Source organism: Antennarius striatus, chromosome 16, assembly GCF_040054535.1.
Source record: "Antennarius striatus isolate MH-2024 chromosome 16, ASM4005453v1, whole genome shotgun sequence".
Classification (NCBI taxonomy): domain Eukaryota; kingdom Metazoa; phylum Chordata; class Actinopteri; order Lophiiformes; family Antennariidae; genus Antennarius; species Antennarius striatus.
Genome location: NC_090791.1, coordinates 12,136,696 through 12,162,694, shown reverse-complemented (window position 1 = coordinate 12,162,694; position 25,999 = coordinate 12,136,696). Strand labels below are relative to the sequence as shown.

The 25,999-nt window shown below is 38.3% G+C and overlaps 1 protein-coding gene across 2 annotated transcripts in view; it reads right to left on the bottom strand.

Annotated features, from left to right (window-relative positions):
- Positions 1 to 1,926: 1,926 nt before the first annotated feature.
- The window catches only part of prkcab (protein kinase C, alpha, b), an 85,965-nt gene continuing 61,892 nt past the window's right edge, over positions 1,927 to 25,999 (bottom strand). For both annotated transcript variants that reach the window (XM_068337348.1, XM_068337349.1), the window contains 13 exons: positions 23,802 to 23,930; positions 16,707 to 16,863; positions 16,480 to 16,614; positions 15,028 to 15,121; positions 10,904 to 11,044; positions 10,579 to 10,752; positions 9,919 to 10,010; positions 9,638 to 9,700; positions 8,911 to 9,049; positions 7,848 to 7,928; positions 7,220 to 7,327; positions 5,682 to 5,822; positions 1,927 to 4,140 (listed from right to left, as the gene is read on the bottom strand). In XM_068337348.1, the coding sequence (XP_068193449.1) occupies positions 3,976 to 4,140; positions 5,682 to 5,822; positions 7,220 to 7,327; positions 7,848 to 7,928; positions 8,911 to 9,049; positions 9,638 to 9,700; positions 9,919 to 10,010; positions 10,579 to 10,752; positions 10,904 to 11,044; positions 15,028 to 15,121; positions 16,480 to 16,614; positions 16,707 to 16,863; positions 23,802 to 23,930 (1,619 nt within the window). In that variant the 3' untranslated portion in view covers positions 1,927 to 3,975. The remainder of the gene's footprint in view (positions 4,141 to 5,681; positions 5,823 to 7,219; positions 7,328 to 7,847; positions 7,929 to 8,910; positions 9,050 to 9,637; positions 9,701 to 9,918; positions 10,011 to 10,578; positions 10,753 to 10,903; positions 11,045 to 15,027; positions 15,122 to 16,479; positions 16,615 to 16,706; positions 16,864 to 23,801; positions 23,931 to 25,999) is intronic.

The following is a 25,999-nucleotide window of genomic DNA, read 5'->3' as shown; positions in this document are numbered from 1 at the left end:
TTGTACATCAGCCCATTTATGCTGTTCAGACTAAAGGGCATTACAGGTACATATTACTGACATTACAAATGCTTGAATCATTTAAAAATTCCAGGCCTGGGTTTGCATTTTATGGTTGTTAGTCAGAGCAGAAACAAAAGTGTGACATTCATAAAAGCTTTCATAAGTCACAGAGGGAGTTTAGTGATGGGTCACACAGAAGAACATAATCTACAGCGACAAGGCGATAACTTCATTCCCATTCAGGACACATGTGGATGATTCATGGCCAGTCAAGTAGAGAATACGGCGTCAGGGAGACGCTGGTTCTAATGTTTGCCTAAATTACGGTAATTAAATTAACAAAATCTACACTGATCAAAAAAATGAAGACATAATCTCAAGAATTTCACTCTTAAAACAAAGCTAAAGCATTTGAATTATTTGCTGTTCTAAAAAATCTTGAAGCCTGTGTTCCATCAGATAATTAGTGTGGAAATGTAGCTCCATCAATATAATCTGTGTGCCAACATGTCAAAAATTTGGACCTTAAAATGTGGAACATTCATGGTCAGGGAATAAAAACACTTCGGTAGACAATCAGCTTATTTGTAACACAATATCAGATGTCAACAATCTAGATATCTGTCCCCGGTGCTGAAACGTAATTTCTTACATACCGTTTGTCCAGCGTCTGTGGGTACTTCCTGCAGTTCAAGCAAAGACTGAGCTGAAAGTTGAGGATTTCTATCCTCATGCTACCAGTTACCTGTAGAGGAGGACCGTCTCTTTGGTCGATTTGGTCACAGATGCCTTCAGGAAACTAAAATGAAGCCACGAAGAAACAAGTCAATGCAGCTGTGCATCAGTTGCATCTGAACAAAGTGAGTCAGACGCTGGGATCTGCTGTGAGAGCTGATTTCAGCTCAGCTGAATGCTGAATGCAAACACAGGCTGAGAGAGAGGGAGAAAGAGAGAGGGGGAAAGAGAGAGAGAGAGGGAGAGAGGGGGGGGAGGGAGAGTTTCAGAACTATGGACAGCTCCATTCAGCGCTCCCAGGAAGAGAGGGTGATGTCGTTCCAAGTATGGAGGGAAAAGCTACAGACATGCTTACAAGGTGATGTGTAGCTTTTATCCTTTGTGATACGCTGCAGTCAGTGTGTCACTTTATTAAAGGTTAATAAAAACCTTGTGAATGCTTTATATAGCAACAGGACATTTTTTGAAATGTTGAAGACAATAGTTCAGTCATAAACCCTACATTTGCAAAGATACAATACCTATTTTTTGTATTTGTATGAACCTCCTTAAGGGATCAACAAAGTTCCACTCTCTATTTGTCAGTCAGAAGGCACCAAATGACATAAACATAGTTTTTTTATTTCTATGGGTTTTGCATTTCATTTGATATACTGTATGTACCTGATGTCGAAGGAGTGTTTAATCAGAGGCCTTTGTTCATTTGTATAATAATTAATCACACTAATCCCCTCCGGTATACAACAAGAGCACGACTGATGTCCTAAGTGGAGGTGTGCCCCCCCAGCATCATAAAAGTCCTTTTTAGCTAATATTGAACATGTAGTATTAAATGGTACATTTAGTTATCATTCAAAACTCAATGTCATTACAGAACAATTCTAAATCCAATTAATCGTACATGTAAAGATGCTGGAAATGCTCAACTCTGGAACATGAAATATTAAAATTACACAAATTAACTTGATTTGATGTTTTGATCTTATGTTGTGTTTAGTGGCATTGATTATTTTATCACATATCCAATACCAAAATACCCTCCAGTAAATCTAAAAAAAACATTTTCTGACACTTTCCAACCACTCTCAAATAATTATCATCTGGTCCCTTAAGGCCCTCAGTAGTCAGAAGAAAAATGTGTTCCCCAAAATTAAACAGAGTAGATCCATATATTTTTTGATGCTTTATTTGTACACAGTTTTCATCATACCACAATAAACAGAGGATCAAGAAGAATCAGGTTGACAAAAGCAGGGTGAACGAAAACATACAAACGTCCCTGTGGCTCTGACTACAGCCTGCAGCGATACCATACTAAGATTTCTTTTTTTTCTGTCATGGGTCAAACAGTTGATTTTCCATTCTCAATGTGAGACATGTAAACATTCAGTTTTATTTTAAACATCTTTTTTTTGGTCCAGATGTCACAGCTGCAGCACATCAGTCGAAGTGCCAAAGTAACTGACTGAGGGAGTGTGAGCAGTTACCCAAATTTGGCAGTTTTATGAATCCTCACTGTGTTGCACCTTTACGTGTCCGGCAAGAAAAGAAATACTACCAGACACACACCGAGAAACAAAAATACTCAATTTGGCAACAGTGAACAAAAAAACCAACAGAAGCATTTTTCACATACTGTATATTGTCTTTTTATATTTGAGCGTTTTAGTCTAACAGGTCGGGCGACGTTAACAGTGAGCGGGAGGAGACGATGACCAGAAAAAAAGCACACGATTTCAATTCTTGAAAACTCCAACAATTCAACAGTGGTGTGCACGTGTGTGTCAGGGGGGCTCTTTATCATGCAGGGGTCTTTCTCATGCCTCATGCATGGACACAGTATACTGTACACAAGAAGGGGTTGATGGGGTCTAACCTCCTCCTACCAGAGTGAGTCCTGGGGTGACAAAAAGGAAGTTGATCCGCTTCACACACAGTATTTGCTGCATATTCTCTGTGATGGTGAGTAGTAGAAAGTAACAGATAAGTAGTGGATATACACAAAACAAGGTCTGCTGATACCAAAAGCTACCAAAGATTCAGCCACACTTTAGAATCCAGGGGTAATCTAAACATAGAAATGATCAAACTGTCTACTGTAGTAAAAGCACATTCATGTCATAGTATAAAATCTGTAGGTAACTTCTCTTTTTGAAGCGTCTCTTTGAAAACATATGTACATAAGAAATGATTGACAGATGTAGAGGGTCTGGACACCATCTGGACTGAAAAATCGGATCAAACATTAAACAGACTTTTGTTTTACTTCTTATGATTAGAAAATTTTCTTCAAAACAAAGGTTCCTCCAAACAAACAACAATTATATATTAACATCGCTTATATCGTAATACTAAATTTTACAATGATACCAAACATGTACTGCATCCTAGAGTCTACTGCTTATACAGAGTCAGAAAATAAGCATGCAACAGAGATCTGCCTTGTGCATATGGATAAAGCCTCTTTGTACTTTAAAATGTTGTCTCTTTTGATCCACAGTTTTCTGACCCTATATAGTCAACTCATCCTACTGCACTGAAGAAGGCCCAGTATACCTCAGCAAGTATGATGTGCTTCTGTTTCTCAGTGTTGAATTATAGATAGTTTAGATCCACATCATTAAAACGACAGATATAAACTTCCCTGTTGGGGGTTTAGTGTGCTGACAGTGTTTGGAAATCAAGAAGGGAGAAACATTACAAGAAGTCAAGTAGTAAGAATAGAAATGTTTTCTTTCCACTTCTACTTTGGCACTCATGTAACAGTATACTACCTTTTTTTTAGTATATAAATATAAAATGAACATGAAAATGAAGCCAGACAGAACAGAAAAAACGTGTTCTGATCTTGTCGTGCATTGCAGATTGTTGTGCAGTGAGACCCAAGTGGGATGAGGATGATGAGAATTTCTTGCATGTTTAACAATTTAATGAGATAATAACTTATAGACACATTCACACACAAGAAGGGGCTGCAGGTTCTGAAGAAAAACACAAATACAGTTTTGGAATTAAGTACAAACAATGAGATGTCTAAAAAAAAAAAAAAAAGATATCAGTAATCTTTCTCCTCACCTACAAAAGGTTCTAAAACCTGACTGCACTCTCGTTTCTGTATAAAGATCTTTCAACTAGTCAACAGAATACTTCAGAGGATAATGTGATTCTTTTAACAGCGTGACGTTTTGTGGGATTCTGAAAGGATCCTGTAGGCAGTCCATCCTTTCCGCTCTCTCCTCATACGACGCTGTGCAACGAAGGATGGATGAACTGAGGGTTCATGTAGGAGAAGCCTGCGAACTCGCTCTGGTCGATGTTTGCGATAACCAGCTGGTCGGGAGGGGTCAGCACAGGCTGGGTGCGCGTGAAAAACTTGTCAAAGTTTTCTGCTCCTTTGCCACACTGAAAGAGATTTTTTTTTTTTTTTAAACAAAATTAGAAATGCGGGTAGGATCGATTGCTATTTTGATCGTTGGACTGTAAAATATCACCTAAAAAGGTTTTCTTAACTTTGATAAAATAGTACAAAGTCTTTTCCCACACGAGTCTTTTATTAGAAAGCTTCCTAATGGTCCCAGAGGGAAGGTGGTGCTTGGAAAATGTCGAAGGATAATGCGTAGCCGAGCAGAAGTTAGTAATTAGATTAGGAAATAACCTTTGATATCCACAGTGGAGGTCATCAGCATCAATGTGCAGCTTCACTCGGGGCTGTCATGTGTCTCAAGCAGCTGAACGTATGTGGATAGTGCTGTGTGTCATGCACATTGTTTAAATTTTCCAGTCCCCTCAGACCAATCACTGACTTGGTGTGTGAGCTCACGACTGCTATCCCACACAAACCCCGCTGAATAGATCCGCTTTTAGCATGTTTTCCTCCCTCTTCTGTAAGAGGAGAAAGACACATCCGCTGCCTAACCCTGCATTTACTGAGGCTCTTGTTAGGAATGAAGGAAAATCTGCTCTTAAAGAGCTATTTTTAGTCCTCGTGGCAGCACTTATATTGCTTTGGGCATTGTGGGAAATGAGGGGATGGAGAATGTGGGGGTTCACAAACAGAAAAGAAGTTTATTTTTGGTGGTGAGAGGAGGAGGTTTTACGTGTCGGAGGCAGCAGGGCTGGTGGCTACAGCTGGGGTCCAGTCTCCAGCTCCGGGTATAATCTATTACATTGGCTGAAGATGAACCCGCATACACAGGAAAGACGACAGATTTCAATTCCTAATCAGTGATGCATGCAAACCCCCCCCCCACACACAGATTTCCTTTGCTATTTTTAGAACACAGGAATCAAAAGAAACATGAAGCAAGTCTTTGGAAAAATCCATCTATTTTTTGAACATATTAAACGAACAGCATTTTTTTGGGTTTTTGCTGAAGATGGACAAAATAAAATTTCTTCATTTAAACGACTGTATAATACTGTATATCTGAATTTGTTTAAGTTGCTTCACTTGGACTGAAACATCCTTTTTTCCATTCCTTCATTTTCACAACTGCTTCGTCCGCTGTCGCGGGTGGTGGGGATCTGGAGCCTATCCCAGCTGGTTTTAGGGTGTGAGGTGGGGGAAACTCCGGGTGCGACGCCAGTGTACCGTGAAGTGGACTGAAACAATCTGATGTAATAATTTGGTTCACCGCTGCCAAAGAATCTCCTCATTAGGTGACTTTAGAGAGAACAATGGGTCTACAAATCAGGACAGTGTATAGAAATATTGTGCTATAAAAGTATTTCAATACACTGTTTGACATTACAAGTCAACTGGTATGTTATACTACAATGGGTAGAATATAATGTAATGCAATATAAATTTGCAGAACAAAATATATGGCTTTTTTTTTTAATGTTCCCCAAAATAATATGTTAAAAGTGATGCATCTATTCCTCTCTGAAAGCCCGGCGGTGGACACAACACTCACGCACACCGGCATCAGGCTGTCACTCACCACTTTGGGTTTAAACGGCGGCTGGATCTCTCTGTTTGCGAGGCGATCCCAGTCGATGCGTCTGAAGAAAGCCTGCTCCCTGATGTCCATTTCTCCCTCCGGGCCGCAGCCAAGACGTTTTGACGGGTGCTTGGTCATCAGCTGGTGGCAAACAGGAGAGGATTAATGGATGTGACACACACAGTTAGCTGCTGGAAAGAACACAAGGTCTCTGAATATATCAGTGGTCCAGTGATTTCTTTTGTTTCTAACATCAATTAACTGCGTTATGCTGTTTTCACTTACTTAGCTTTCAAATCAGTGGCAGGAAATTATTTTGCCATTTTGCGGTTCAGTTTCGGATTCAGATGTCACTTTTAATTTCAATCCTGAATTACTTTTGCAAATGAGATGTGAAGCAAACAATGAGAGGATTATCTCCTTTGTTAGTGGCTCTAGACGAGGAATTATATTTTCACGGCTGTATGTGTTAGACAGGATGCAGCTACAGTGTGTCATATTATAATAAAGAAAAGTGGGCTATGTTATTATGAGACATTAATTCAATCTTTTCAGTGGTGTAAACTAACTGAAAACTCATTTCTCTTTGGTAAATAATAATAATAATCATGGCAACTGTACCGGTTCAGTGTGACGACATCACTAAAACCATGCACAGGTATGAAAAGAACAAATACTTCTATAGGTGTCAACATTATCAAAAGATGAAATAGAGATGAAATAGAATCCAATCCTTCTGTGTCATCTTACCACAAAAAAATGCAAGTGAAGTCTTTATATTATTCATACCAGGGAAGGTAATAAAACAATTATTCTGTGAAAACAGTTCAAATTTATCCAAATTACAAAACAGCAAAAACACACAAATAGCCTCAAAAACAAGTAATCAATCAATAACTGACAACCTTTTTCTAAATGTTCTGCTGGGTCAGTAAAAAAAGGTGTTTTTTACTGACCAAGTGTTCAATGTTAGTGGCCCATTCAAAACAGAGACATTAAGAAAGACATTAAGAGACAAACTTACATAAAAACCTTGTTTTTTGTCCTCCTCAACTCATAAAATTATTAAAGTCAGAATATTTCAGTCTCTGTTGTCTCTGAGGGAAAAACCAAATCTGCATACATGCTGAAAATCTTTGTGACAAACAGCCAAGATTTAACCTCCATCATGTCTAAGATGAATGATAGTTTTTAAGGCCTATTGTTGCCCAGCAACTGCATGAAAGTACAGTATACATGCACCCCCTAGTGACTGCCTAATTCTCATAAAGATAGTGGATTCATTTGTTTGCAACAAACACAATCTTTATTTCAAATAACATCATGATATCTGTGTTTTGAAATTCTGTGACTTTAACAACAATACAGAATATTGTGGCAAAGCCTTTTACAAGCTGACAGCTAAATCCTCCATGTCAAACTTTTTCGAAAAAAACTCGCTCAGTTGTTATACTTTTAGAGTCCTAGAAATAAAAATGAATACTGTGGTAATACATCATGCACAATTCAAGTCTCTGCAAGTACAGCAGAGTACTTACTCCCTTGCAGATGGACACAGCTTCTTTAGACATGGACTTGGGGTAGGACACATTGTGCTCCATAATGGACTGGAAGAGCTCGTCTTCATCCTCTCCATCAAAAGGCGGCTGAGGACAAATAGAAGCATAAATATGGGTGTGATGATGATGCAGGGTTCTGTGACGCCTCACAGGAGACTGTGGTGACTGTTAGAGACAGTGAGGTAAGAAAGCAGCTGTGGGTGAATCATCTATCTGTTAAATAGCTTCTGTCTCAGCTATTTTAATTTGTTGTTTGACTACACAATAAAGTGAGTACAGCGGTATTTCACTGTCAGTCAAGCGCCCATTTTATTGTAGCTTCATGCTCATGTGTCAAACATAGATCATTACGATTGACGCTGGTAATTTTGGTCATGTGTTTAAAAAAACTGTTTTCATGTTGCAGAACAAGTTGTCACAAAATAAATCCTGGTGAGGCAAACGGTTTACAAATTATTACCAGTTTTTCCAGAGCTGTTTAATTTACTGGTGGAACCCTCGACAGTTAACTTGAGTGATAAAACTAACTAAAAAAATTGAAATTCTAGGTTTCTGCACTTTTTTGTTTTCATGTATTGAAATAATGAGCACTAAAGTAGTTTATTACCTGTCCTGCCAGCATCTCATACAGCAGAACTCCATAAGCCCACCAGTCCACTGATTTCCCATAAGGCTGGTATGCTATGATCTATCAAGAAAACAAGGAAAAAGATTTAAAACAAACATACACACAAACATACAATCAAGTTTATTTTATCAGGGCTTACTACCTTGCTCCATTTAATATAGTTTGACTACAGACAGATACAGACGATACTGATGGTATCAGAGAAACTGTTATTAGAAGCACCAAAATGTTTTTCTCATCTACATTCAAGCAGAATCGACCACCATTAAACACAGTTAGCTATTTTGAGTCGCCATAACAAAGGAACCTTCTCCCACCATCCAATTTGCCAACCTACACCTCCCTCCCACATGTAGACTACACACACACACACACACACACACACTCACACACACACACACATGCAAAGTGTTAAATTACAGCTGCCCTCGCATTTCATAGAGGCTTAAATGCAGCAATGTAATTCATAGAGGCTTAAATGCAGCAATGTAAGCAAATTATGAAGTGTTAATTTGTTGTTGAGCTTTCTTGACGATACCCACACATGTTTAAATTTCCAGATTAATAAAAAAAAAATTGTGTCAAAGCTGGTCTTATATAAGAACGGAGGTGTTTCTCACTTTTCACTAATTGCATCCTGCTGAATTTTATTCATCAATTTGTGATTGTGGCAGAAATGTCTATCTTTATGCATTTTCAATCACATGTTTTCATTGCTTAGGACAAACTTACATACTCTAAATATTGAGGTGCATTTCTAATATGTTACCAAAAGGATTTTGTGTGTTCTAAAGCCATTCAGATGAGTGATCAGGAGTGAGGGCTTGTGCTCCCTCGTCAGACACTGTGGACAGGTGAAGACAGACACACACAGACACGCATACTGTACAGAGATGATTCATGATGTCATCACCACATTATGAATCATCTCTGTGTAAACACACCTTACTTTGCTCTCTCTTCTGAAATCTCCTGCTGGATATTTCCATTGGTTTATTGAAAAGTAGACTACAATCCCACTGGAATCTGAACCCATCCTCACCTCTGGTGCGATGTAGTCTGGAGTGCCACAGAAGGTGCGTGTGTTCATGCCCTCATACATGTTCTCCTTACACATCCCAAAGTCAGCAATCTTAATGTGGCCTTCAGAGTCCAGCATCACGTTGTCCAGCTTCAAATCCCTGCAGCAGAGAGGGGATCTGTCAATTCACTTGTCTGTTTGTCTGTGTGACTTGTTGTGTGCTACAAATGTCCATCCTCCATAGCAACACAGATGATGCCATCATCTTTTCCACTAATCTGACAGTTTCTATTCTGGGAAACAAACAATAACTTCTTGGGATCAATATTATTCCCTCATGCCACCTCCTTTGTTCAATCTCAATTCAATCACGACTCCTTCGTCTTTCAATCTCGATTCTTCTTTGTTCAATCTTGATTCTTGTTCAAGCATCGATTCTTCATCCTACACTTCTGGCAAGTATGTGCAGTACAAAATAGTGCAAAGACTCCAAATATAAAGCAGCTATCGTATGAAAAATGTATGTGAGTCCTTGATTAATGTACCGAAGAGGAAGCAAAGTAAGATATATACATCCATTTTTAATCTTTCATTTCGGTCTCTCTGAACCTGCATATTTTCACCCTTTATTAATCTCTCATTCTTTCTTTTCCCTACTGTCTATCTCTTTGTTTATCCTGTCTGTCTGTTATTCATGTGACATTTCATGTTTTACTGCATTAAACTGTTTTCTCTCTGACTCACCCACCTGTAGATGATTCCCTTTCGGTGTAGAAAAAATAAACCGACAGCAATCTCCGCAGCATAAAACCTACAAAATTGAAAAACAGCAACAAAAATTCACAAATTTAGTTTGTTAGAAAAGTGTTTCTAATGTCTAAAAGAAAAAAGCACAAAAAAAAATTAAAAACGTGACACCCCATGCCTTAGTTAAAAAGGACTGGTTATCTCCTAGTAGATAGACTTTAATACAGCACAAGCTGATTAGTTTGTCCTTGTGCCTGAGGAGGAACCATGAGGTGTTCTTACACTGCCTGTGGTTCCTTGAATTTGCCCATGCGTTGGATGTGATACATGAGATCTCCCCCGTTGATGTACTCCATCACAAAGTAGAGCCGATCCTACAAACACAACGACGAAATGCAGCTCTGAACAGACTGAAAGAACAGAACGCCATGTGAACCCAACAAAACACATATCCACATATGTGTGCTTGTGTGTATTCATGATGAATAGTGATTCAAAATGTAGATGTTATTTTTAGACATCAAATCACCTGCCATGATCTATTATTTCTGTATAGTGACTACGGTCACATCATATACTGGTGTGACAAGTCAGGAAGCTTTAATCAATGATTATATGTTTTATTAAACACTCCTTGAGTCACCCTGTCTGTGCAGGCTTGACGTCACTCTGGAGACTTTGTATTCAAGGGTTGTCTCAGCTCTGTATCAATTTTTCTTTGCAGAGGGCTGGTGAAAGAATAAATGTTCCTTAAACAGAGATATTGTTCTGGGCACATAAACACATTTGCCCTGTGGGTTTAGATGGCTGAGGAGACGTCAATGAAAGGTAGATAAGGGAGGAAAGTAGTGCCCTTTAATTAAGGTTAATAAGTGATGTTTTATGTGTGAGCAGCAGGAGGTATTTAATTTATAAAGCTATAATTTGACTGTTTTTACTCACCACAGTCTGGAAGCAGGAATGGAGCTGTGTGAGGAAAGGCGGCTTGTCTCTCTGGGCCAAGACCCGCTTCTCCACCATCGTACATTCGACGTCATCATCCTGGATCACCACGTCTTTCTTCAGAATCTTGATGGCGTAAAGCTCCTCCGTTGACTTCATTTCCGCTAGCATTACCTTTCAATGAAGAGGGATTCAAATGGTCAAAGGTCATGAAGAAATACAGAGATTCTGAAACAAAACTGGTCATTAGGGAATTTTAGTCTGCTGTATTTTACAGCTAAAAGGGTGACATATGAACATTGACACAGCAGCAAACAGCTGTCACCTTGCCAAAACTGCCCTTCCCCAGCAGGGCCAGGAAGTTGAAGTCGCTCAGTCGTACCCGGTCCGCGTTACCTGAAGGAAAGCTGAACCTCCGATGGTCTGATGGTGTGATTACTTTCTTGCCGTGGCCCAGCTTGGCTTTCTGTAAGAATAAAACAAGACATACTTGAGATTGTTGAGATTATCTTACAAGAGATTTCACGTAAAGTGTAATTACAGGTAACAATACATGAAGACCTTTGTGTGCACATCTGTGTGCTGTGTGTCTAATGTTTGACTAATGTTTTATTGTTTGTCTCATATAGCTTTATACCCCCCTTTTTTGGAACTGGAGAAATAAAGAGAGCTTAGGTAGTCATTGTGCTCATATCTACATATCTACTGGAGACAGACATTCACATGTTGATGTCATGCAGTTCCCTATACATCAAGTCCCTTCCATCTCCTCTCCACTTCTACATCCACAGCAGCAGGACTTAAGAAGCAGCTGGCTTCTAATATAAAGGGAAATGTGTGTCGTTCTGTAACTTTTCAGTGAGGTTATAAAACTGACAAACAAAATAAAAAATTTCAAGAGCTTGTTTATGTTCATGGGCTTCATGATGACCTATGTTGAATAATGATCCAAAATGAATCTATTTCATTACTGATGTGTTACATTTTCAGAGCTATTCAAGATGTTTTGTCATATTTTTCGCTCAATCAATTCATTGTAATACATGTTAAACGTTTAGGTGATTCGAATTAAGGGACATTCTTTCTTTATTTCAAGGTAGAGGAAATGAAGGGAGGTATTTTAATATTATTATTATCAGTACTATCATTATTATTAATATTTTTTTGCAGAAGACATGTCAGACACCCTTACTGATATTCAGCAGATCTTTCAAATTTTACATTTTAGGAAATGGTGACGTGGGCAGTAGGTGGGGGGCTGCCAGCGGTGCATGGTTCCCCGTTGTTATAATGACCGGCCTGCCAAGTGTTTTTGAACAAAAAGGAGAAATAGGACCCTGTCAGCTTCTGCTGTTGTCTGATTCTTCTCGATAGAGAAGAGAAAACAGGCGACTGGTGAAGTGTTTGGAGGCTGTTGCCAGGCAGGCAATTCTTCTTTGCTTGCCTTGGCGTTGTGAGACACTCAACATTCTAACTTTAATGTACTTGACACATTAAGTGGTTCTACATGTTTGTCTGGTTGAGTTAATTTATTTGAGGGTGATACTGTATAAACATTGTCTCTCAGATCACCGCTGGCACAGCTTGGACAAACACACATCTGCTAGTTTCGCCACAGATAAAATCCGTGAATATTCATGTCAGCGTTGGGACACACAGTTGTTTAAATGTACACCATCTAGGCAGTCTAAAACATTTGCATATCGATCCACACAAAAATGTGATGGAATGTTTGTGATGTCTGCTACATTGGTGAATTGTCATGAAATAGGAATCACAATCAATAGGATAATCAATCCTATTGTGATTGCAATCACAATCACAATAGGAATCACTTTATTTACATGAAAAATGAAATGTGTGGGTTTTTTTTCCACAATATAAAAAGTTGTGACACACAACATGTAAACCTTTACCAACCATTGAAATCTGAATATTAAAAAACCCAGTAATCACAGCAATTCACCGATTCTACCATACAGTATTTAAAACACATTACACAATTCCTTTTAAAAGAAAAAAAAAAGGAAATTATTGTAAGCCAATTTGTAGATATATTGATGAGGTTTTGAAGCATAAAAAAGATATCTTTGTTGCCCTTTGCTGACTGTAATATAATATCATTAAACAGTTGCCTATCACACAAATGTGCCTGCAAGTGACAAAAACTATAATAAATACAACAGTGCCTCCATGTGGAGAGAATAGGCATGCACACCAGTCACACCAAGGAACCTCCAGTACGACCATTCATTCTGATACTGTGCTCTAGTGAGTTCACATCCATGCTGCATGTCTTAACAGCCTTCTATAGTCCAGAACTAGTAGAGGGCAGCCTGTGGATCAGCCAATGAGGAGCAGGTATGAAGCTCTTTTGGCCAATAGCAGAGCATTAATAGTAGTGAGGGGCATATTTTCTAAAAACAATGTTGTCTGGAGTTTGTGTGAAAGGGAGAATACATTAATTTAGTTATAGAAATGTGACTGTTCATGTTATTCAGTCTTTGGTTTAAAATATATTGCATTGTTTTTTGTTGTTGTCTCGTCTACAAGAAAATGGAGCGATGGATGTTTTCTCAGTTGTGATATATAGCCAAACAATGATGTTGATCAGAATGAGTTAGATGCTCCTTTACATTAAAATTAACTACTGTATATTTATTTTAGTGTTGTGATTACTGCACATACAGTATATGAGTCTAAATGAAAGAGGAAGCTATTGCGTGAGAAGATTTAGAGAAGTAAAATGTTCATTTATTGTGTGACTAGCAGCATCCGCTCTAGGCCAGTCCTGCTTTATGCTGCTCACATTGGTAGTGTTACTGATTTGTTTGCGGAAATCAGGAAGAGATCCACAAACAACCATGACACAGTAATGTGAGAGTGATGCAAGCTGGAGGTGAGAGAAGCAGAGTCCAGGCAGAAGAGCTACCTTGAGACAGTGGATATTTAACTGGCAGGCCTAGAAGAAAGAAGAAACTCTCTTGTTAGTGCAGCAAAAAGGCCAGCTTTCGTGTGTGTGTGTGTGTGTGTGTGTGTGTGTGTGTGTGTCTTTATGACAGATTATAAATGTGGAATAGTAAGTCATTCATTCTGTATATGTATCATCCATCACAAAACAATAATACGACATGAATCAGAATCAGTACTACAAAATATATGAAGTCCTTTTTTCCGTGACATCTGGATGCATATCTGTTGATCGTAACCAGTTGCCATGGCAACCGCGTAGTTGTGTGAAGACGCTAGCCTTGGAGGAAAATCAATGTCAATGTTTCACAGTGCTGAGAGAAAATGAGAAACTAAAGAAGCCTTTTCTTTAGTCTGTAGAATAACACCTGTATGCACACTTTGTGCTGGCTGGGTAGAAATATCACTGCTCTCCCCAGCCCCTGTATTTCCCACACACACTCATTTATATCAAAATATTTAATAAAAGAGCCATCTTCTTCTGTACCTGCATATAAAAATACAGACATGAATCGGTTAAGTGATTTGCTTAAATTTACTGAAACACGCAAGTGATTGAAACATGCGGTAAAAAAAGAAACCACTAGAGGGCAGTGTTACAGTTTTTCTCAGTTGATCTTCATGATCATGTTCTATTTAATCGAATCCTCTATGCAACGCTTAGAACCACGTGCACACCATTCTGCCTTGTGTTTTTAATTGGAACTTTTCCATCTGTTTTAATTCATTAGAGCAACAAAATACCAGAAGTCCAGAGTCGTTTGCTTCAGATTAAGCATTTTTTAATTTTGGACACATGCAATATGATTTCCATAATTATAAAAATCATCATCTCTCTATTTGAATTATATATTACAGATTCTGGGTAAGAACCAAAGACCAATAGTTTGGATTTTAGAGGTCATCTATTTCATCACCTGGATATTTTCTTTCTCTCTGAGATGGGGTGATTCTGAGATTTTTCCTTTTACCTCCATTGATAATACTTAAAATGAATGAAAAATAAATTAAACAACATCATCAAATTGTAGCTGAATGTGTGCTGATTATTTTTGATGTCAAAGTTAACAAGCGTTCAAAAGTTACTGAGCTTGATCCTGAAAACATTTTTTATTATCATTATTAGTGAAATACAGTTGTTCATGCACATCAATCAAACTAAAAATCAAATTATTGTGATTCAAGATGTTTGGGGCAGGTTTGCATCATCACTGAAATGACAAATGGTGAAGGCCTGTTTTGTCCAATCTACATCTGTTTATGTATACATTTAATCTTCCTTTAAAACTGGGATCATGCCCTTTGTGATTTTTCCTCTCCCGAATGCAGAGTAAAAAGTTGAAATGTGAACACAGACAATGTTACCATGGTGACAGGAAAGAGGAACACATTTTCTTGAGGTGAGCATGACAACAAAAACCTCTGCTTGGATCTCATATTTTACCAGCCGGAGTCGTTTCCTGTTTCTCTTGTTCTCACCTCAAACTTCTGCCGGAGCTCCAGGTTGACTCCGTCCACCTCCGGGATGGGAACATTGTAATACTCTCCCTCTTCCTGATTCAGCAACTTATACCTAAGAGGAGGAGAAAAAAAAGAGGAAAAGTTCATCCTTTATATTTTCCTTTTAGGCCATCAGACAATCACTGTGATGTGGATCATATCACCAAATACACAGATAAATCAGGCATAGGCACAATCTGAATGAGGTCATGTGACTCACTTAACTTGTCACACTGGACATACCTGAGGCTGCACATTATTGTCTCATGTTTGAAAACCAATATGTACAAGTATTTTCATCTTTGAGTATTTGTATATATTCTGATTGCCGCTGATATATGTGCAACATCTACAGCATATCTGTTAGAACTACGAGTCTAAGAACAAAGACTATTGTTTACTGAAAGGTTTTTAAAGCTCCTGAAGGATAAATCTGCTTCAGAATTCTTTAGAAATAAAACAGACTTGACTGTAGATGTTTGAAAGCTGCAGATGCAAACACAAAAGGCATTTCCTGCATCTTCTAGCGGTGTTCAAAGCAGCCGTCCATCAGTCTCCGTTTAGGCTGGTTGGTGACAGGTATGCTAACAGGGAAGTGTGACTTCTCCATCCCTATAAAGGTGTTTATTAAAACGAGACAAAGCAGGCAGACGCAGACAGAAAGGTTTGGAAATAATGCCTGACATGCAGTTTGTCACAGACTGGCTTCAGACAGCATTTCGGTCGCTTAATGCACAATGTGCTGCTTTTCTAACAATGATGTCTCTAGCTGTTGTAAATCCAAGTATAAAAACTGGAGGTCTGCCATATTATATATATATATATATATATATATATATATATATATATATATATATATATATATATATATATATATATATATATATATATATATATATATATATATGCAGTATACATATGTGTATATAACCAATTGCCTTGAGAACATCAACTATTTAGTGCTATTGCAAAAAAAAAAAAAATACAATCAATTACTGTTTAAAGGAATCTGACCAAACTTTTATTTATCACTTTATTTCTTATTCTGCTTTGCCATATCTTTAAATTATTATAACTTGGTGCTAAAATTTAAGTCAAACAAAAAGTCCTGTTGTTTAGTATCTTGAACTATTTTTAACTGGGCTCTGTCCCGAATAATCTCAATCTCAGAGGAGTTTTCTTGAATGAATGAATGTTATATAATCATATTCCAACTTTTCTGGATTTGTGGTTAAACAAGGACAATCATGGGTATATTTATGTTGGCAGTGCAGTCTCTTTTTATGATAATTCTTGCAATGTTCTCTGTGCCTGATTTAATGAATATGTGAAGCATGTAATAGGATTCTGGGCATGAAGGCTTCCTCAGACCAGCTGAGGCTTTCATACAATCTGAAGTAGTGCAGAAAGCAGAAGCGAAGGATCACTGACCATCCACAGTTGGGAGCTTTGATCAGCTCAGACACTCCGAATGACATGGAGCCCATGAAGTCATTCCTGGTGGTTCGATCCCAATCCCAAATCTCCACCGACAGACGGCGGTCCTTATCCGACCCTTTCAGTTTACTGAATGTGTAAAGAAAAAGGGGGAGCTAGGAACATGGAAAAGAACCATATACACTCAAACTATATCCATAGAACACTTTTCACAGACTCACAAGGTGAAGGACTCGTTCCAGCAAGGGTTGAGAGAGGAACGGATTGTCCTGGTCTTCTGTTTGGTCTCATTCTTTGGGTCAGGGGTGAGCTTGAGTTTCACATAGGGGTCTGACAAACCGTTTGGATCCATAGGAATAAGGTTCCTGGCTTCGCCCACTAAGAAGGAAAACAGAGAGGAAATAATGTAACCACACTGAAGCCGCAAGCTGGATTCATGATTCCACATGTAATCATGAAGTAAACGGACAAAGTGAGTCACTGCAAGTCACTGTAAGGCCGGACAGTAAATGATCCTCAGTCCCGCAACAATGCCTCTCTAGTGCACCACTGTTACTCAATTTTAAGTACTGAGCATAAATATTTTTTTTAAATGTTTTCTGGTGCACATTATAATGTGTGTTATATATGTGATATATGTCATAGATGAAGACAAAGACTCGATATCCTCAGTTCCTCAGCTAATCTGATGGCACATGCTCTAATAACACGCTGCTGCAAACCGAAACATATTCTAAAATATAGCTGGAAGTTGTCAGTGTGAAACAACACAACTGGATTCTTACACCAGTGGGTGTGAAGCCACATGAAAATGTGAACTCAGCAGAAAACAAAGCGTATCTTAAGTGTTTTTCACACATTTTGTGGAGAAACCAGTACATACAACAGGGTTCTTCAGTATACTCACTTCCTGTCATGTTTGGGATAGGTGGGCCGATTGACCAGCAGTTGCGTGATGTGTAAATTAAGCATCCCATAATGAAGTGAGAAGAAAGATTCTAAAGTAACGACAAAACTATAACAGATGGAAAGCAGAAACAAGATCACGCTGATCCTGTAAGAAGATGTTTACACCAATGTCTCAACTCTGCATATTTAAATGGAATCAAACACGGCAAGGGAGAAAAGGCTTTGATAAAAGTCTTTCAGAAAGTCAATGTCAACTTTCACACAAGGACACATTTGATGAGATTCATCTTTGAAACACAACGACAAAGCATAAAAACTCCAGGGCTGAATCTAAAGCAAAAGCACAACATCTGAAAAGAAGACTGGAGCTCATTTAGTTTGAATTCAGTCAGATTTTCTGTCAAAAATGAATGCATGTGGTGATCATATGTGTAAAGCATTAAGGGACTGGAAATAATGGATAACGATTTAAAAAGAATTCTAACACAAAAAAGACTGAGCTTTGTGTTTAAAGTAATGGAACTAAAAAAACTAGAAAATCAGAAAATAATCTGTAATTATCTTGACAATTAATTGATAACTTTATATTAAAACAAAAACAGCTAAAAATCCGCTTATCGATTTATAGATATTTTATCTTCCTTCAATGATACTGAGTTAATTATATGTAAGCTTTTGATTCTTGGCTGAACAAATTCAAAAACAGTATTTTTATAGACAGTTAGGGAAAATGAGAAATAATGGAAATACAGTATTAAACTGTTGAAATTTGAAATGAAGCTGGAACGTTCTATTTTTCCATGTTCTTTTGGTTTCATACAGTAGAGGGCAGTATAGATCTCTAAAACCGTGTGTCAGACAGAAAAAAGTGGAAGAGTCAGAAGCTTTGATCCTGTTCAGGAATCTCTTTATTCAACCCAATAGTTCACAACTCATTCAGTAATAAGGGTTTTCTACAGTTATCCTCCTCCCTGACGTTTAGCACACACACACACACACACACACACACACACACACACACACACACACACACACACACACACACACACACACACACACACACACACACACACACACACACGGTTACATGAAGTCGCACACCATAAAAAAGTGAAAGGCAAATCTCAAGCAACAGTCTAAATCTAAATCTTCCCCTATGTTTGCAGTGGCAGGATAAAAGCATCAGCCATCGCCATGGCAACACCTGCACCACATAATGCTAAGGCAACTTCCACCAGCCAGTAAACACCACTATTAAGGTGAACATATAGAAACAGATGAAGCGTAACAAGTTCCATACAAAACAAATGTTTATGTGTGTGTGCGTGCTGCTCACACACACACACACACACACACACACACACACACACACACACACACACACACACACACACACACACACACACACACACACACACACACACACACACACACACACATACACACAATGAACCATCAGCAGCAGCAGTGATGAAGGACTATCTCTGCTGTCTGTTGTTGCTTAGATACAAGGAGAGCTGTTCGCTTTCTGTATCCTCCCCTCCCTTTGCTCCTTACTAGGTAGTTACCAATAAAATAACAGCATGTATTTTGTCTTTCGCACTTGCTGGAGCTAAAACGGACACGATGCAGACAAAAAAAAGCAGATTATGTGTCCGTTAACTGGAGACTTAACTGATCCACCACCACTGAAGCTCCTATAAAAAGAGATGGAGAGATGATGAACGGCAAAGTTATTCCCTGGGCTTCACGCTACGCCAGACAAACTATTTCACTTATCTGCACATGATCATCCCTGAAAATAAGGAAACATTTCCTTATGCACTTCCATGGAAGCATAAACACACTGGAAATATATATTAATACACATCAGCCCACGCGTTATCATCTGATCTGAAGGTCATCCTAACAAAAATATGACACAGCCAAAAAAAATGACTTTTTTTTTTTTTAACCTCCGGTTGAGGGCTGCATTGTGCCGACAGTTCAATCTCTCAGAAAGGCTCTGAAATTCTAATGTGTTGTTACGTAACAATGGCATGTGCGACCAACGACTGGCTGATAATCTTGGGGAGATCTGCACAGCCAAATGGGAGATGAATGGTTCCCTACGGTGCACCGTCAGGGATTCAGACGTCACACCGAGCACAGAGACAGACAACCAGAATGACCTTAAGATTTCTATTTCTGTATGTGACGGTTTTAGGGAGGGGAAACTCAACAAAGCGTCAGGCTTTAGAAGGAAGCGATACTCTTCATCGAGACATGAGAGGTGCTTTTGTTTTCCTCAATTCACCCACACTCCCCTCCAACCAAATTCATTAAGGACTTGTGATAGTGTTGCTTTTGAGAGAGAGAGAGAGAAGCTTTGACTGAACACTTAAAAGACTTAAGGTAATAAGACTTGGGAAATGAGTGGTAACGAGTCGACAACCAAAAGTAGAACAAAACAGCCGGCAGAATAAATATACAGAAGGAGAAAACAAAAGTCGTGTCTTGGCAGCAACTTCAACCCTTAAAAAAATTACCAGGAATGGTTAAAAAATGATCTAAGCCATCAAAATTAGCATATCCAGTGAACAAGCTTACTGTACAATAATACGAACATATTATATCAAGGCTAAAGGACTGAAGACTGACAAATGAAATGAAGACAGAAAAAGCTACTTTAGAGGAAAATAATTCTAAATATTCTGCCACAAAATATAAAGTGGCAAAGAAGTATACTGTATTTAGACAATTTATTTAGATATGACTTTTATGAATGTCATTGACTTTGGAAATATGCCTAGTGCTTTAATTAAAAAATCATAGTCACACATACAGTATGTTAAGTTGCTTATTTGTCATAAATAATGAAACACTATAAAAAATGCCAATTAACTGAATTATGTCATAGTCTTTCATTGACTCGATATTTAATTTATATCCGACAGTAATACATAAATTAAAATTATTTTAGCTGTATATTTATTTAACTACAACAGTGTTTTTAAAACATTTGACACTTGTAGAATTGAAAAGTAGAATAAAATCTTGATTATGACCCAAAGCCATTAGTTGTGTTACTGAAGGAAACGTGTATTATTATTATTCCGCCTTGCTTTCAACCTGGGGCGAGTACGTCAGCAGTAGGAAATGTTACCCACAGAAACACACTCTGTGCTCACATATGCTCCACACACACTAGGAGTGTGTGTTCAAATCAAGTAAGGTCGTGGAGACTTCGCATGTTTAACCTTTCATTAAAACATCAGAATACACTTCTTCTCATGGCCGCAGTTTATTTATGTTGCGTTTGCTTAAAGAGCTGTCGACTGGGGGAGAGGGATGAGAGGAGGAAAAAGGAGGTAATCACTGGGGAAACAACTGAGAGCTTGAGAGAAAGGATGTAGAGGGAAGGTAATGAAGGTAATGAGACGTTACAGCCAGGAGGGAAAGGGTAAGTCACTTAACTGAGCAACATTTGGAGAGAAGTGGATGATATAAGAACCTATGTTGATGTCTTGTTGAGGAAAAAAAGGAGTTGATGAGTGGTCAGGAACTCAGGAAGTAAAAAGGAAGAATGGATGACAGGAGCTGGGGGAGTCTTGTTGAGGCCTCAGAGTAGCAGGTGGAAGAAGATAACAGGAAATGTCAATATTGGAAAGCGGGATGAGGTGTAGAGATAAAAAGGAGAAGCGGAGGGGGTTCTGGAAGAGAAAGAGGGGAAGAGAGACCTGGCCAGGTATCTGTTTTCTTTGCTGGAAAGATTTAATCAAGTTCACATGAGTGCAGTGAACCACAAAGGCCTGCTACTTGTCTGTGGGAGTGGGAGCTAAGGCTTCGCTGCTCAGACCACAGCCATGACAGATGGAAAAACAAACTCAGCTCCAAACAAAACACACCGCAGGACATAAACCCATCCTACAAGGTTCTCTTAGTGCTGCTCTTTATCCTCATTTCACTCTCTTCTTCATGCATACTGTCAAACAGTAGCGTTCCTATTTTTAAATTAAGCTTTTGCATCATGCAAACCTTATCTTTTGAACTTACTGAGCAGATTTTTTAAAGACAAATCATTAATATAAATACAAAGTCTCCAGATCTTTTATAGATTACCATCTTTGTACAGTTCAAATGCGTAACAGCTGATGTTCTCCACCAGAGATAGCCGCCAACTGCTACTAGCTGCTTTTACAACGGTGTGGATCACTCACATGTCAGACAACGTCACGCCTCCATTGCGTCCTACTGTCTTCACAAGTTGTGTGTTTGTGAGACATGGAGCTGTTACTACAGTAGGTGGAGAAACAGCAATAACAGTTTATAAAAAAGCAATGAAGCACCAGGGAAAAGTGAAGCTGTACCTGACAGCTTTTTTGTTTCAAAAACATTGAAAAAATTCATTTCATTTAAAAAAAAAATCATTCATCATTTTATATACCTGTAACCACTTATCCTGTATAGGGTCACCTGCTTTTTAATTTAAAAAAACAACAACTTTTTCTTCCTTTCTTTTTCTTTATTATGTTTATAATTAAATATCATGGCAGATTCCTCCCATCCTACCAGCAAAACCAAGCTTGCACCCTACCTGATCCAGATAATGAAGTCCTTGTCCTTAAATGTACAATTTTTTTTTTTAACTTAAGAGTTTAGAAGAAAATGTATAAAATATTAGTTAGGTAAATCTAAATGATAAAATAAAGCTGTAATCTGTGACTTTCAAAGAGGAAGAAGATGTAAGGAAATAAAAAAAACTATTTTAGAGATGTGATCATATCCTGTCACAAACAGATATACGGTATACCAATCAGTTGGCAGACACATAATAATTGACAGTGATTATGAGAATTAGTTCTCATGTCAAATAATCAGTTTCCCAAATATGATTTCTGTTCATTCTTATATATTACGATTTTCACAAAACAAAGTGATGATACCACTTTTGGAAAAATGCGATGTACATGGTATTTTTTTAAAAAATTTGGGCATATTAAAAAAAAACTACACAGGTGCCACATTTAATGTTTTCTAAATATCTACATTTTCTAAAAGCAGCTTGAAGCTTGAAGTTGTCAAAGAAAGAAGCTGCAGTAACACCCTCATAAACCCTGGAACACTAGTAAGTGTGTTACATGGTAGCAGCTTTCTCTTCCACTCCAACAACAATTATGTTCATTTAGTCTAATCTGAAAAGACAGAGGTAAGTGAGGAGAGTGCTGCTGTCATCACTGCTGTTAATATTCCGCCTCATATCTTCATTCTTGTTGACATCGGCCGTCACGTCACAGACCTCCCTTAGCTGTAAAGGAGGAAAAGGAGCTGGGAGTTGTTTACAGCGGGGCAAATAATCAGCACATAGTGAAATAATAAATTGAAAAGCAATTTAAGTAAAATCGACCAAGGATGCAATACAATCTGTGCATCTATTTCTTTGCACCTGGAAGAACACCAATAGACAGACAGACAAAGGTGTGTTTTTGTAGTCTACAGTATTTCTGCTGTAGCCAGAGGTTATTTCTGTCTTTTCCCTGCTGAGCTAAAAACACTTTATTGGTCTCAGCACTCATATTCCCTGACCAATACTGTCTGCTGTGTGTGTGTGTGTGTGTGTGTGTGCGTGTGAGTGTGTGTGTGTGTGTGTGTGTGTGTGTGTGTGTGTGTGTGTGTGTGTGTGTGTGTGTCGTCCACTCCAGGTGACGCTCTTGACTGACAGGATAATTTGGAGGTGCTGAGAAAGCAATCATTATATGTGCTGACACGGCTTCTGCTTTGTAGTTCAAACTCTCTGTGTGTATTCACCTGTGAAGTTAGAATTTGTAGAATCAAAAGAATCTGAAGTCAGAATTGATTTCTTTTTCTTCTATGGAAATTTTCACTCCATCATTTGCTACTACACTTAGAGATTACGTTTTTTTTGGGGGGTTGGGTTCAGTGAGTGTCATGTGATCTCCACCACTTTTGGGATTAATAGAATTGGACAGGGCTGCAGACAAGACATATGCTACACGTGTCCCCCTCCGCTGATAAAATTCAATGAAATATAACCTCACGAATGAATGCTTAATGTTGGGATTCATTTCCTGTACAGTTAAAAACTCCCTGTTGACTCAGTTTAAATTAAAAAGTCACAAGTGATCACCTCAGTCACATCAAGAAATAAATATTAGCAGCTAAATTACAAACTGCATTCACACATTGAGAGATTACTTTCTGTTGAGGGAATTCAAATGTTCATTAAGGCAAAGTCTGGCAGAGCATTATGTGCATCCTCTCCGCTGAGTGAAACGGCAGAAAAGACACATTTATTAAATAGATCAGTACACCAGTTTAACACCGTGTTAGCAGAAAGACAAGGATATGAAGCCTTTAAGTGCAGCACAACACAAAACTACACACTACACAGTGAGAATAAGACAGACCTGTGACATGTAGCCTGTCCAAGTTGACCTCAATCTTCAAGAAGAGACGACCCCGGCGTTCCGTGTGGTCCGTTCCACACAGACTGGGCACGTTGACTACGCACTGCTTGTGCACGTTCATGTCACAGGCTGAAGGGAGACAGAAGACAGACTGTTGAAAGGATCTGCAGGACAATTTTTTGTATATGTGTATATACATGTAAAATACAGTTTACCAGTAGAAAAACAGCTGGTCTGGTGCAGTTTGATGGAGGAAATAAAGTGGAATGAAATTTTATACAATTGATATTTCAATGAGCCGAGCGAACAGGGAACTACATTATTCTGTCACTTAAAAAGTGAATAAAAGACAAACTTCATATACCAAAGGAAAGAAGTTGTGTGTTGTTTTTTTTAATATTTAAAAATGAAATGGAGACACAATCAAATATAACACAGGATCAATAGAAAGTAGACTAAGAACAGAAAAAGCCATTGATATTTAAGGATATCGCCTTCAATGCATCTCCACATGAGTTTGAAGTTTTCAGGTGATAGATTTTTTTTGTGTGTGTGTGTAAATAATCTACTCTATTTAACCACCAACTCCTCCTGTCTCCCATCTTTGATGAAGAGATTGAGCCAGCCATATCAATACAAGGACAAACTCACTTGTAAGACTCAAACATCTCATATAATATGGTAATAGGAATCTAGCTGAGATGAACTTTAAAACATTAAAATAAATGAAAACTGTTGCTAATAAAGGAGAGACATTACAGATTTCATATAATAGCATTCTTTAGCACAGACAATAAATATATGTGAAAGTGACTGCAAACTAAAAACTCTAAAAACTAAAAACTTTCAGCTTCCCTAATGTTGATTTTTTAACCTCAAGGATAACAAAAAGTGTTTTTGTGTGGGCTTCGCACAAGCTGCAGGCTAAAACTGCACTATTGTAAATTTTGTCTTTGTTTCAGATCACACATTATTCAACATGACTGATGATATCCTATATTGTACAGTCATTTTGAAAGATGTCACAGGCGATGAGGATTAGAGGTCATATCACTTTTGTCAGTCGTGTATGCTTATCGTGTCCGATATCATTCAGGCGCTTTTTTGTAGGTACCTTTACATTGAGCTATAAAGATACTTCAAGTGAGATAACAACTTATAATACTGTCAAAGTGAAGTCGAAGCAAACTGGAAGGACACACTCTGATTATGCCAAAGATATCTGTGAACAACACTGACACTCGTCATGACCTGATGTTTTGTCTCATATATTTGGACCACAAAGACATTTCCACACATTAAAAAAGGCTGCAGGAAGACAGCCTTGATATAAAACGATATAATCCTATCTCTTTTTTCATACAGTGTAATTACTAAATACATCACCATCAGACATCCGACTCAGTCTTTCGTCCTAATTTTTAAGATTCAGCAGATAATTTTCCACACTGGATGAGTAAAAGCAGTAATTGAAATCGCCGCTGCTCTCAAAGGTGCTCTTTAACGTTCAAGCTTCAATAAGTAGTCAGCACATTAACTTTAAATTGATATAATGACTGTAAGCAGAAGCATTCAGCAGACTAACAGCCTTCTTGCAGCCCATCAGGGTGGACGTTAGTAATAAATGAGTTGGATTAGAATGTAAAAAAATAAGGAGAGTAATGTTTTTCAGGAGTGGGAGCGATTTGGTGCGGGGCATTATGAAAGCACTGACATGACGAGGTAAGTAAGAGGGAAAGGGGGATGATGGGAAATGTAGTCTTGTTATTGCTGAACTTCATTCTTTAATTTACTGGATCGAGAAGCAGGCTAATTAGTCTTTAAATAGCCTTTAAATGTGTGATTTAAATTATCTTCCTTACGCTCTGTGTGTGAGTGACGCACGCACAGACAGACACACACACGCACACACACTTCAATAAAGCCTAACAGATGAGGGACCAGAGGGGAGAGAAGACATTTGTTCTTTTTTCTCCTCCATCCATACTGCCCTCTACCTTCTCTTTAAATTCAATCCTCTTTTCCCTCCCTCGGTTTCTGCTGTCATTCTCCTCTCCCGGTCTCCCCCTCTAGTTTGCAACCTTGCTAGGCTGACATGCTGGGAGGAGACAAGGAGAGACAAGATTCAGGGGAAAACAGCTAGTTATGGCGAAGCCCTCCACACATCAATTTGTTCTGGTGCGCTCCCATTCCCATCT